We start from the raw sequence: 13,473 nt of genomic DNA, 5'->3' as shown, positions 1-13,473 counted from the left end.
GCCAGTTTTTAAAACAATCCTTTCATCCCATTGAGTCGCTATGAACAAAAAACAAAATTTGTACCATCGTGCTGGCTGCCTTTTTGCGATCCTTATTGTCTAGACCCGTTAGTGAAGTCGTGTGCTTATTGAAGTCAGAACTTTGCTATCGCTTACTTCTAGAGTCGGCTCGCTATCAGAAAAGATGGGGGAAAAGACGAGACAAGGCTGTCACTGTTCAGTTGCTCTAAATATGTCTAAGTGCTTCAAATACATATAAGTGCATTACCCTATGTATCAATTGTCAAAGTGGAATGTTTCTACAAAAACATGAGCACGATTGCTGCTTCTTTGTTGTCAAGTTCACCGACACCACATAGCGCTGATATCTCAGGGATTTGCTGTAGGACCAAAGCAAATAATCATCCCAAAGATTGCTTATATGTTGAAAAACTCATGAGTTGGCTCGCTCATATCTCGAGGCACCATTTCATCTAGAGTCAACCCCCACAACCCGCGGGGGATCGGGCCCAGGCCAGCCTACAAATATTGAAAATCCACATATAATTGATGCCTCTCTCTCTTCCCCACCCCCCAGAAGAATCAGGCCTCCTTAGGCTGCATTTTCGGCCGCCGCATGACGTCACTTCGGGCGCGACGCGACCGCACGTGGTGTCAAAATTTCCATTAAGCCCGTCCAAATTCGCCATGGTTGATGCGGTCCAAGCTATGTGGAGAAGGTGTACTGCCTATTGTCTTTATAGAATTTGGAAATACGTGCAGTTGCGCACGCGCTGGAAGTGACGTCATGCGGCCCAAAAATGCTGCCAAAACTGTGACCGGGAGTAGGGGGCTCGGGGGGGGGGGGGGGGGGGGGCTGCCTATGAATTTGGTCACACCCAAACACATTTTCAAGGACAGACTGCTCCCAATACATGTGTCCAATCAGATTTGAGGTTCTTGTCCAATCAGATTTATATTAACTCATTCACTCCCAAAGACGTGTTTAAACGTCTTTTCAGACTTGGTCCAGAATTGGCTGGTACTGAATGAGTTTTAAGTATTAAAAATAACACATTCTAATATTATTAAATGTAATTTGCACAAATGTTATTTCAGACGTGTATCAATTTGTTAGCCCTTCAAACAATCAGGACACATGAAGTAGCTCTCACTCTCAAAATGGTTGGTGACCCCTGATTTAAACCATTATTGATGACACTGTTTCTTGAACCAATCAGATTTCAGTTTGCCCACAATAACCTTTCAATTTTACCATTGTTTGATTGATTGGTCAGACCCAGCCATAGCAAAACACATCTCTGGCAATCTGCACAAAATGCATTTCATAATCAGCATTTCTGGTGAGCCGTGATGTACTTTAACTTAAATTCTGAATTATACACGGTACAGTTATATTGTGTGTTTTTATAGTATTGATAGTTTCTCGAAACCGTGACGTGAAAGTCAAGTCAGGTAAGTCCCTATTTTAAAGGTTCAGCACCTGCCACTGGAGACGCGTTCTTGGAAAAGGGCTTAACACCCACATGTGCAGTTACTCAAATCGCTGGCCTACCTTGAACATTGCCAGCCCGGATCTCCTCATTGCTCTTCACAACTGGCATGATGGAGTGAGCTGGGATTCGACTCCTCCTCTCATAGCCTCGGATAAAGGGTAGGTGGGCACAGGAAGTCACACACTGGAAGTCTGAGGGCGTTTCGGGGCTCTGAGGTCAGAGTTTTCTCTGTCTGAGGACCGCTCGGGCCGTGTGGAGGATTTCAGGGAGTGTCCAGTGTGAGATGGCTTTTCAGATGCAATTCAATGATAAGTGACTTTGGAATGCTCACAGAAATAAAGTCAACCCCAAGCTGGCGGGAATTTTAACTTGTTCACCACCAGGTTTAATATGAGAATTACGAGAAAGTAAAAGCTGTAGGCCGAGGGTGATGGAACATCATGAAGGTGTGGTGTTTCATGGGCATTTTTTTTTTTCTGCTCTCGCCCGCTCCAACGCTGGCGACAGCTCAGCCAGGTCTCCTCCCAGAAGTCTGTGCAAAGCACGGTTGCCGTGGAGACGAGAAGGAAATGAGAAGCGGTGTACCGTATGTATTTATATATACTCCTCTTCTTTCCTTCATGGACTTTCTATGCGCCCGTTGACTTGGGTTTCTAACCAGTCGTCTTGATCACTTTATCGGCTCGATCTTCGCTCTCGTCTTCTTTAGTCTGAATGGGAGAAGGAGAAGAAGAGTCACAAAATGACTTGTTGGTGGAAGGATGAGCATCACTTTGCACACACCTCGATAATCAAGGTCAAGATGCTGGCACTTGTTTTTGCGGTTTTGCGGTTCTGTTTGAGGACAACAAACACGAACGATGCTTCAGTTTTGTGTGGAGAATTTTTTTTCGGTTGTTTAATTTAAAAATTGAAATATATTCGATGTAGGTTCAGTGAACACAGGAAAAAAAACTTGCAAATTTATTGAATTTATTGTAAAGCACATATACCGTGAAAGTTTAAAAATGTAATGGCCTTACGTCATACAATGAGAGCAGAGTTTCCAAAGTATACGCTCTGCGACAAAAATAATAAGTCTGAGGACAGGTTGTTGTTTTTAAGTCTTTTTCAATGATTAAACAATTTTTTATGCTTGCATGACATTGGCGAACAAGGAGAATTTTCAACATGGCTCATCTTTCTACTCCTGTATTATGCCTTTGTCATTAAAATGGGAAGACTGAGTGCTCATGATGCCACTTTTTCTTTCCAGGCCGTCGCCAGAAAAACTGATTCACGTAATTTATGGTTTGATTTAAAATGGGATGTGGCATCTTTGTTATTTTATATTTTGGCGTCCATCCATCCATTCACTCATTTATCTTGTTTAGCGTCTCGGGGGAGCTAACGAAGATGCGGTGTGCTTTGCCGTACTGTTTCTACACTACTGTACTCGCCAAACCAAAGTGTTTATAACCTGTACAAGTCAACTTAATTTGACCTCTAAATCTTTTGGTGCATGGGGGGGTAATTGTAATTTCTTGTAACGGGTATTGGATATAATATCTAAACGCCGCTTGGTGTTGCTACATGTAATCGGTGTTGTTAACAATCCGCACACACTCCTAATGGCTCCTCTTGTGAACATAAATCCTTCATTAGACTCACACCCAAGAGGTGGTCATGTCCTTTTAAGCCTTTATATTTAAACAGCCGTGCGCTAGCAGCGTAGCATCTCCTCGCCACTCTCGTCTAAATCATTCACACTGGACAAAAGACTCACAGACTTTAAATCTACTTGAAACTTTCAACAACATTCAATGCGGGGTTTTCTTTTCCTTTAAATTATACCTTAACTTAAAAAACATTCACAATGTTTTCTATGCACCACACCCCTAGAAAACTTTTCACATGATCTTTGAATTTAAACATTTCAGCTCAGTGAGCATTAAAATGTGCTTTATCATTTCTTTGGATTTATTTATTTATGGTCGTGATGCCATTACAGAAGGTTTCCATTGTTGACAAGGAGGGAAAGTGTGATGATAACCACAGAACCAGAAATTGAATGAATGTGGTTTCAGATTGTGTCTAAATGTTGCATTTAATCTGAGCAACACAATTAAACTTCAATTATATACCCAAATAAATATAATTATAAATTCTCACATGAATACACAGATTGTAACACCCCCCCCCAAAAACATGTTTCCAATCTCAGATATCACCTAAGTACGGTGAGTATTACTTAATTTTAGTTTTATTAAGCAGAGGATTTCTAGACAGATTACAGTTTGTTTCGAAATTAGAACCTGGAAGTCCACTGAGGTTCCCTTGTGATAAATTTGTGTCGCAATATTGCAACTTATTCATCAACAGGCACCCTAACGAGCAACCACATAAGAACGCAGTTGCATAATCGTGATTACATGCACTTGCACAATGCACCACACTTCAACGACTGAGTCAACACAAGCAAACCATCCGAGCCACTCGGACACATTTAAGTACTCTGAGCGGCTTTCTGCCATCAATTAGAAAAGGTCAACGAGTGAGAGGATTACATTTTTTTGGGGGGGGGGGGGTTAAAATCCTCAGCAGGTGATGTGCTGCTGATGCTGCGTATCATTGACGTACAAAGTAGATGAAGCAACGCGCAAACATATAGATGGTCGAGGGATAAAGATCAAAAGCTGGCCGCTGGAAACAACCAATTAGTCACAGCGGGGTGAAATAGAGGAGATGCTGACTGAGGAAAGTTCATGCACGATACATTTCCATGCAGATCAGTCCTATGTGCACACAGCTACTTCTCATGCCCACTTTTGCTATAGGCGCCACTCACCTAGTGAACTCTTTTCTGCCACACATAATGCACAGAGTACAGTGGTGATGTTTGACAGGGCAGCGCAGTGGAGACACAAAAGCAAAGGCGGAGCAAAAGGAAGCAGTCCATTTTGCCTTAATAGGGGCATCCTATACACAAAGAGGTGACCATGTCTCACCTGAACTTGAAAATGGGAAGTGCCCAAAAAGGGTGTAAGTCAGAGCAATAAATAGAAAAAGGAGGGAAAGAAAGTGACGGCGGTGAGATCCTTCAGTCTGTTAGGGAGACACGATCATCTGTCTATCAGTCCGTCTCACTCGATTGCACATTGAAAGGTACCTCCCTACAAGAACGCTTATGAGGCTTTAGGGACCTTCCAACCATAAAAACATATGTGAATTTACTGATTCATATATTTGGATTGTGATAAAGGGTGCAGGAAGAATAAATATGACATTTAGAATTAATGGCAAACCTCGAAATAAATAACTCAAAGCATGTTGACTCAATTTCATGAGCAATGTACAACTAATTTATAAGCCAAAATGGTGCTGAAAGAGTTTCTCTTCATAATGTAACAAAGGCAAAGCTTTTTGTTGACAGCAACATGTATAGGTATAATTTAGCGAAGCAAAAATTAGCATTTTTTTATAAATGCATGTAGAATGCATTAAAAAAAAAAAAAGATTAGGAAGGTGGTTTGTTTCCCAAACCTTTGCAACTCAAAAAAACAAACTAAAAATGTGGTTTCTCCCCACTACATAAAACTTATTTGTAACTATGCCATACCATTGATCATATGCAACAGATTCACTTTATAACAACAAATATCGATCAATCAATAAAAATGGCTTTACTCTGTCAACCGCCGACCGGATTAAAAAAAATAAACATAAATAAAAATCACTTGCCACCCATTTTGGGCCCCGACCTTTGAGTTTGGCCAACCATGGTTGAGTGCATGTACGTGATATTATTGCTGTGTGTTTTATGCATCCGTAAAGCACACTCAAATACACACAGACAGACACATAGACAGACACTAAATGATCGTTAACCTACCTAGAGTAACATCTAAGAATCCCGTAAGAGTATGGTGCAAAGTAAATGGGTGTGGAAGGGGACCCCAAAAGAGAAGAAAAAAAGGGGAGTAAGTCATTCATGGAATTGATATTTGTAGTAGTAAGACTGATCCAAATTGGTAAAAGATTACATACAGAGAAAGAGATGGAATGACAAAAGAGCCTCAAGGAGGAAAAGAAATGAGGGCGATGCCAAGAAAAGTCCACTCTGGTCGGTCATAAAGAGAGAAAATTGTACGCCAGGTAGATGGAGAAATAGATGAGGAGGCAGATAATGGACAGAGAGACTATATGAAAAGAAGAAGCACCTCCCAACACCGCTATGAGGAAGAAGAAAAATCTAAAATGAAAGAAAAAAAATGGAATACTCCAAAGCCTTCCGTGTGTGCTCTGTTTAGTGAGGCAAAGAGTCGGGGGGCTTTCAGTTTGAACCCCGCCACTCTGAGTGTCTTCTCCTCTTGCTTTCCTGCTCAAAGAAAGACGCGAGCTTCCCTGTGGATGAGCGCTAAACCGCCGCCTGCGCAGATGTTGGGCATGCCACGCGCAATCTAGTGTGGAGGCGAGAGCACTACTGGTTGGTGTGAGGCGCAAAACGCTCAACTCAAAGTGTGCTCACTTGCTCTCCTCCAAAGAGAGAGAAAGCGAAGGGGAGAGGGAAAGCTGCGTAGAGGTGGGGTCCCTTATAGGATGCTCAATGAGACGCTTCTGAAGAGATGTTCAACTATTGAGAAGAAAACGATCCTTGCATTTCGAGAGCAATGGCTCCCTCTGTTGGTATATTCAAAAATTTCAAATTTGGGAAACTGTTGCGCTCGTCCAGGGATGATCACCTGGTGGCCCTCGCCTACTCACACTCTGAGTAGCCCCTTGATTATCCCTCCATCGATTTTCTAATCTGTTTATTCTCACGAGGGTCGCGGGCGTCCTGAAGTCTAACCCAGCAGTTTTCGGGCAGTAGGCGGGGGACACCCTGGACTAGACAGAAATTAGAACACCGTTGTTTTCTTTATTTTTACCAGCTTTCATGACAAAATCAAAATTTCGCTTCTGCTTGGTGCCGCGGAAACTTTGTGAAAGGTCATGTGACTGACTGGCTACTTTTGATTGGTCAAATTAAGAACAACGCCACTTCTGATTTTCGTTCGATTGGATTGGTGAAACAGATTAGACGACGACGCCCAAGGCGGAAGTTTCGAGAGCAATCGAAATTAAACGTAATTTAAACCTAACATTTAAAATAAATCGAGTTCATTGTAACGAAGTAGAAGTACAGTTTCTTCCTCATGAAAATACTCAAGGAAATGTCAAAAAAATATTGTATTAAAGCTCCTGTGACAAATACAATCTGTCCTCCAAAATACTTAACTCAATAACAATGGATAATAATGAAAAAATTGAGTGTTACAACCCACCTGTGTGCGACACCGGTACCACAGACTGAATTCACCTTCAGGGCGGGTCAAGTAGGCACAAATATCCGAGGAGCGACGCAAGAGCCTTGTCAGTCTTCCAGGGAGACGTAGTAGGCACCAGCTGCCACAAGCAACGTGGAGCAGAGCTCAAGATTACACTGGTTCCCAACCTTTATTGTGCCCCCGCACTTTTTTGTCATACCAAGTACGCCACAGGTGTCAAACTCAGGTCCTGGAGGGCCGCTGTCCTGCATGTTTTCCAAGTCTCCCTGTTGCAACACACCTGATTCAAATGATCAGATCATCAGCAAGCTCTGCGGAAGCCTGACATTGAACCTGTTCATTTAAATCAGGTGTGTTGCAACAGGGAGACTTGGAAAACATGCAGGACAGCGGCCCTCCAGGACCTGAGTTTGACACCCCTGAAGTACACCCTCAAGTCATCCGTGTTGATGATTCCCCAAAAGCAGACCGTGACACAGCTGATTTTTAAATGAAAATCATTCGATTTTTTTTTCCTCTTTAATTTGAACATGCATTCTTAGGTAGTCTTCGTTTGAACTCAGAAGAATAACTATGTTGCCTTCAAGTATATAATATAAATAAAAAAGGCAAATCAAAACAGAGAATAAAAGAGAGTTTGTTATATTCTGTATAACTCATAACATTTTCCACAAATGGAGGTCTTTTAAATCAGTCCCCTTTAAAAAGGCACAAGAATAATATTCAGACTCATTAAAGCTGATATCTGAGCATTAATGGGACACATGAGCTGACCCATGGCTCTTGTGATTTTGGCCTTTCTGTGCCAGATGTGGGAATTAAATTACATTTTATCAAATTTTCAGAGATGGCTTTATCTGTCCCTAAACACTTTGTTGATGCTGCAAAATGTCTATTTTTTTCTAACGCATCAGAGGGTTTTGAAATGTTTTCGTTGTTTTTGAGTCTGACATTTAAAATCTTGCGCAATAACAGATATAGCCATTGGTTGTAATTGAGATCTGTTTCCGGAAAAAAAGAATCCGTCCGTTATTGAACCTACTAGAACAGTTCACTTTTATTTGTCGTAAATCAGAGGCACCTTAAGAGATGGCAAGTGTGTGCTGACTCATATTCAAAACTAGTTTAAATGTGAGTGGTTGAATCTGAACAATGCCACACCCTCAGTTGTAAGAGGGTGCGCACACGGGTACAACCTCAGTATCTTAGCTGGTTATTTTTACGTCATCTATTTTGTTATTTGAAATTGAATTGAACAGTTTGTAGGTCATTTGAGATATTTTTATCTTGGTCTAATTTTTTTTACATCAAAAATGAAACCTTTCATTTGAACAGGGAGTGTAGACCTTTTACACTCACTGTATAGAGTTTAAAAGTTAGTTAAATGTTATAGACACTTGTAAATAATGGTCATCAAAAAATGCCTACAAATGAAGGAAGGAGCAACTTTAATAAAACCTTTTATTTTGTTTGTCACAAGTCTGGTTACCAGACAAAACTTACAAAAGTTATCATTCAGTTCCTACCACGTATACATTTTTGTGCAATTCTGTTGACAGGACAGTCTTGGCATCATGTCTCCAGTAAAGCAAACAACACATGGGCAACGTACATGAGCCAATAACATAAATTATCTGACATGGACCGTGAGAAGGTGGAGAAGTAGTTCACTTATATACAACAGTATCAATAATGAAAAGTACATCAAATACGTCAACCACTGAACGACACCATCTGCTGCTTCAACTTTCCAAGACAGTCAGAAGTCGGCTGAGAATTATTTACAGATACTCTATGTCAACAATGCACAATATTGGAGCTCCTATGACATACATTTCCTAAAAGAAGTAACGAACAGTCAAAATGCAAATTATTTTTGTAGGTGTTCAATTTGAGCTGGGATTGATCACATTTGTGCACTGGGGTTCGCAGAAGGAGCCAAAGCGCCCATAGATGTCTTTGGCTCGAACTGCAAAATGATATGTGGACCCTGACTGGAACTGGGTCAGGGTGCAGGCCATAGGCAGAGGAAGGGCTTTTACCTCCCCGATCTTCTTCCAGTGCTGCTGACTTGAATTGCTGTTTGAGTTGTCTTGGTGGTAGGCATACAGGTGATAGCTTTCGACAGCCGCACAAGAATGATCCGTTTCGGACACGCACCAGGACAGCACTATGCCGCTTTGACTTGGCACCAGTTTGAGCTGAGGTTGCTGAGGAGGCGAGGTCCGCTGAGCCTCTGGTGGTAGGTTTGTGGGCGCGGATGCAACGGGGAGCGCGGGCAGTGTTATGCTGGAGGTCCGGGCTGGCGTTGTCGTTGAAGAAGTACGGGATATCACTGAAGAATTCTACAAGACATAAAAGTTTTACGTAAGAACCTCTGACAAGGTTATGGTTAGCCAGTTGGTCTTGAGGGTGGAGACAGGTTCAACTCAAGCCTTGGGCGGGAAGGTGACTTTCAGGTTAAAATACAGGTGGGGAAAATGGAGTGAGGCGGTCACCGGTACTTTTCTTGTTGCCAAGAAATTTACTCCAAAAAAAATCTAGCTACAAGAAAAAACACTAAAACTTTAGGCGAACGTATGGTGAACGTTAGGCAAGCGTTTCGGGAACATTTGCGACCAACATTTTTCCCCCTTCGCCAACAGTTGCAACTGTTAGCTCCTTAGTGGGATAAGGCTGCTTAATTAAACTACTCATGAGCTTTTCACTGTCCATAAGCACCATCCTATTGGTGGAACATTGACACTGCAACCAAGCAAAATCAGTTTGGAATGACTCTAAATACACCCATCGAGCCTAATGAGATGCAGAGTATGGCTGGATGAGTTGCCACAGCGATGATACGTTTTTATACCAAATGCCCTTCTCGATGCAACCACCCATCTTTATCTGTGTTAAGTAGCAACAATGGACGGTAATCAAAATATAGCGCAAAGGGTCTTGCCTATGGCCCCACCCGTAATGTTCGTGGCCGGGATTTGAACGACGTGTCCTGTGTCCAAAGGCAGTGGGGCTCGGTCACAACGTAACAAGTTAAAACCTACCATCCCTTGGTAGATGTGTAGTGGTAACCTAGAATTGCTAGTTGGACCGCACTGCAAGTGCTTGTAGAAGTTTGAAATGGAAACTAATTTGTATTAAAAATGTAAGATAGTAAGCTTAGCAAAGCTTGCTACCTGCCAACCTGCGAACAACAAAGCAGCGCTTAAGTGTGAGTGTAAGTAACATGATGATTGTGGATAAATCCATCCGATTCCTCAAGTATTTAATGGGATGGTTGACAGGACAATCGATTCAAGAAGATCTGATAGTGACAGCCCACTTGAATCTGATATCTTTCCGAACTTCCAAGAAAACTGACCAAAAACATTCTGGAAATTCACCAGAAAGAGTGCCTTGTTCGTGAAATGATAAGTGTTATGAATGTTAGTTAATAGTGTTTATGTAAAACAAAAAACTGTGGATGTGTGTGTACACCACATCAAACCTTTTTTTCATAACTTCGGAGGTATAAGCCTTTCAGTGGACTTCAAAACCAATCCATACAATTTTACGGAAAAACGTAACACGAAAATAGAATGCAGTTCTGAATTCTCACCAGTAGGGGGCGGTTTTGCACTGGCGTATTACTGCTGGATGTATTCTGGCTGCTTTGTGGGGAAGACCTGGCCTCTGAGCCTGAGGAGAGAGAACACGCGACACTATAAGACATAGTTATTTTCATTTAAAAAATAAAATACTGTAAATGAATGAAATAAAAATCCTTGTCCACAACGGCGGATCTGCCGGCTGTCAGGCACATGACAAAGCAACAAATTATTATGTATTAACTTTTGCAATGGGAAAGTACTGAATAAGTCGAGAAGGAAGCAATTTCAGGAGATATAACATTGTCAAACTGAGGAAAAGGGAGAATCTGTCACAAATTATTTTAAATTATAACACACAGTGATAATTTCACAGTTTGAGCCCTCCCTGCAAGTCCCAGGGACTCGCTGATCAGAAAAGTATGTGTCCCATTATGCATTTAGAGAGTCCCAAATTTTGAATTCTGAAATGGTCTACTTATTCAATTGCAGACGATAATAACACAAACAACAACAATATACATTGATAATAGGTTTATTTCTTATAAACAAATGCTGCAAAAATTTAAATAATTCAGGCATACCGTATTTTCCGGACTATAAATCGCAGTTTTTTTTTGTAGTTTGGCCGGGGGTGCGACTTATAGTCTGGAGCGATTTATGGGTGAAATTATTAACATATGATTATATCATTTCACATGTTATTTTCACATTAAACCGCCAATTCCATTGGATTTACTGATTTAGAGTGACATTGATGGGTTGGTGAACTTGTTAGCATGTTCGGTATGCTATAGTTATCTGAATAACTCTTAATATGTTACTTGAACATACCAGGCACGTTCTCAGTTTGTCGTTTATGCGTCATGTAACGTTAGCATATTGTACACTTATTCAGCGTGTTGTTTTCTATTTTTTTTTTTTTAATATTGCCTTTCAAGATGATATGTCTGTTCTTGGGGTTGGATTTTATCACATAAATTTCCCCTAAAAAATGCGATTTATACTCCAGTGCGACTTATGTATGTTTTTTTTTGTTCTTTATTATGCATTTTATGGCTGGTGCGACTTATACTCAGGAGCAACTTATAGTCTGGAAAATACGGGACAAGATTTGCTGTGAAATAGGTTCTTATTTCATTCCGTGGTTCAGTCTTTGAGTTCATAAATTCTCCTCTCTTTACTCTGCTTCCAATGATGCAAGGCTTTCTCAAAGTCAACTTATTAACGCAAAAAAACTATCCAACTTTAGCTGCTTCCTCTGTGATATCTCCGCAATAAACTTTCGCAACACTTGTTTTAACGTTACACAACTTGGCAATCGTCTGCCGATCTTGCCAATCTCATCTCGCAAGATTACTTAACGCGAGATCAAAACAACAATGGTGGCGATTGTCAAACTGTGATCGTTGCTGGAAAAAAGATGTACCGTAGTTTTTTGTTTTGTTTTGTTTTGACTGAGAAATTTCCTTGCGTCCCAAAAACGCACATTATTTGGAACCGTGTGTCTAGGACGCGGGACGTAGAGGTAATGAGATGGCTGAACACATACAGTCGGTCCTAGGTTTACGATGGCATGACAAACAAGCCAGGTTTCCACGTTACCAATGCAATGGACTCTTTTTCTTTTCAGTATGTTGTCAGGCGGCACTCTAAGGCAAGCCGAGTTACTGCCCTACTTTCTTATTTGGTACTGAGGGCTTGCAAGTGTTTTTCATCCAAATATTGACTATAATTATGACATCTGGACAACACTTTGTTCCAGCTTTCGTTTTTTTTTTTTTTGTTTGTTTTTTCCCTTTCCAAGATGAGCTTAAGTTACTACTGTGTTAGCAGAGCGTTCCAACCACATACCGGTTACATCTCTACCATAAGAATGAGATTCTGTTGTAAAATAAAGACCGCCGACTTTAGTAAATAAAACTAAATATGACACAAAATGATGTCTCTGATCCACTGGTGAAAGGACACTTTGATCCTCTCGTTTTTCATCTAGAACTGCTTCAAACAACAAAGAGTATGCAGAAACGTGGTTAAGACTGGATGACTGACTGTCTGTGTCTTATGTTGTATTTTATGTTATTATGTTATCATGACTTCAAAATGGCACCGCGAGAGTGGCAGCCTTTACAGCAGCTCCTATACTTTTGGTTCTACTTTCTTCCTTTCATAACTTTGCTGCTGTAAATTGGGAATTTCTCCATTGTGAGACGAATAAAGTAGAGCTGTCAAACGATTAAAATATTTAATCTAATTAAAAACGCAACTGTCATAATTAACTCAAATTATCAGAAAATTAATCGTGACTACTCACGCATTTTTTATCGTTTCTGAGTTTCCTTTTATATTTTGTCCTATTTCTCCTCATTTTCCATGTGCAAAATGCAAATATTTACTGAAATAACAATTTCGATTTTCAATTTTACATGAACATTTTTCACTTGGAGCAGTTATTCACACATGATCTCTCACAATATCACTGTCCATCAACAACAGTGAAAAAAATATTTTGTCACACAACAGCTGCTTTAACAGCTCTTTTTATGGAATCAAAAAAGAGCAATATTGCTGCTCAACTCCACTCCCACCTGTCCCTTCACTCTCTCTATGAACCCTTTCAGTCCGGTTTCCGCCCCCGCCACAGCACAGAGACTGCCCTAATCCGTATTGTAAATGATCTCCTCATAGCATCTGATTCCGGTTTAGTCTCCATCCTCATCCTCTTAGACTTGAGCGCTACCTTTGACACAATCTCTCACCCTATCCTCCTCAATAGACTCTCCTCCATTGGTCTCTCCCACACTCCCCTCAGTTGGTTCCACTCCTACCTCACTGGCCGCACTCAGTTTGTCCAGCTCAAATCCTTCACCTCAAAGCCCTCCCCAGTCACCACAGGTGTACCACAGGGATCTGTCCTAAGTCCCCTTCTCTTCATCATCTACCTCCTGCCTCTTGGCCATATCCTCCGCAAATTTAATATCCACTTTCACTGCTTTGCTGATGACACCCAGCTCTACCTCTCCTGCAAGCCAAACTCCATACTCCCACCCCCCTCCCTCACCTCTTGCCTCTCCGAACTCAAAA

The 13,473-nt window shown here is 41.1% G+C and overlaps 2 protein-coding genes across 4 annotated transcripts in view; both read right to left on the bottom strand.

The window, feature by feature from the left end:
• Positions 1-5,795, bottom strand: part of grin2bb (glutamate receptor, ionotropic, N-methyl D-aspartate 2B, genome duplicate b) — a 90,698-nt gene extending 84,903 nt beyond the window's left edge. For both annotated transcript variants that reach the window (XR_015101822.1, XM_086119949.1), the window contains exons 1-2: positions 5,368-5,795; positions 1,556-2,206 (exon numbers count right to left, since the gene is read on the bottom strand). Coding sequence is in view for 1 of the 2 variants with exons in the window: in XM_086119949.1 (XP_085976075.1) it covers positions 1,556-1,585 (30 nt within the window). In the remaining variant the exon portion in view is untranslated. The remainder of the gene's footprint in view (positions 1-1,555; positions 2,207-5,367) is intronic.
• Positions 5,796-8,245: 2,450 nt separating this feature from the next.
• Positions 8,246-13,473, bottom strand: part of atf7ip (activating transcription factor 7 interacting protein) — a 35,614-nt gene continuing 30,386 nt past the window's right edge. For both annotated transcript variants that reach the window (XM_086119617.1, XM_086119616.1), the window contains 2 exons: positions 10,401-10,480; positions 8,246-9,147 (listed from right to left, as the gene is read on the bottom strand). In XM_086119617.1, coding sequence (XP_085975743.1) covers positions 8,689-9,147; positions 10,401-10,480 — 539 coding nt within the window. In that variant the 3' untranslated portion in view covers positions 8,246-8,688. The remainder of the gene's footprint in view (positions 9,148-10,400; positions 10,481-13,473) is intronic.

The sequence above is a fragment of the Hippocampus guttulatus genome, chromosome 9 (genome assembly GCF_054856545.1).
Source record: "Hippocampus guttulatus isolate MCC_2025c chromosome 9, RoL_Hgut_1.0, whole genome shotgun sequence".
Lineage (NCBI taxonomy): Eukaryota > Metazoa > Chordata > Actinopteri > Syngnathiformes > Syngnathidae > Hippocampus > Hippocampus guttulatus.
This window is presented reverse-complemented; position numbering and strand designations above follow the sequence as displayed.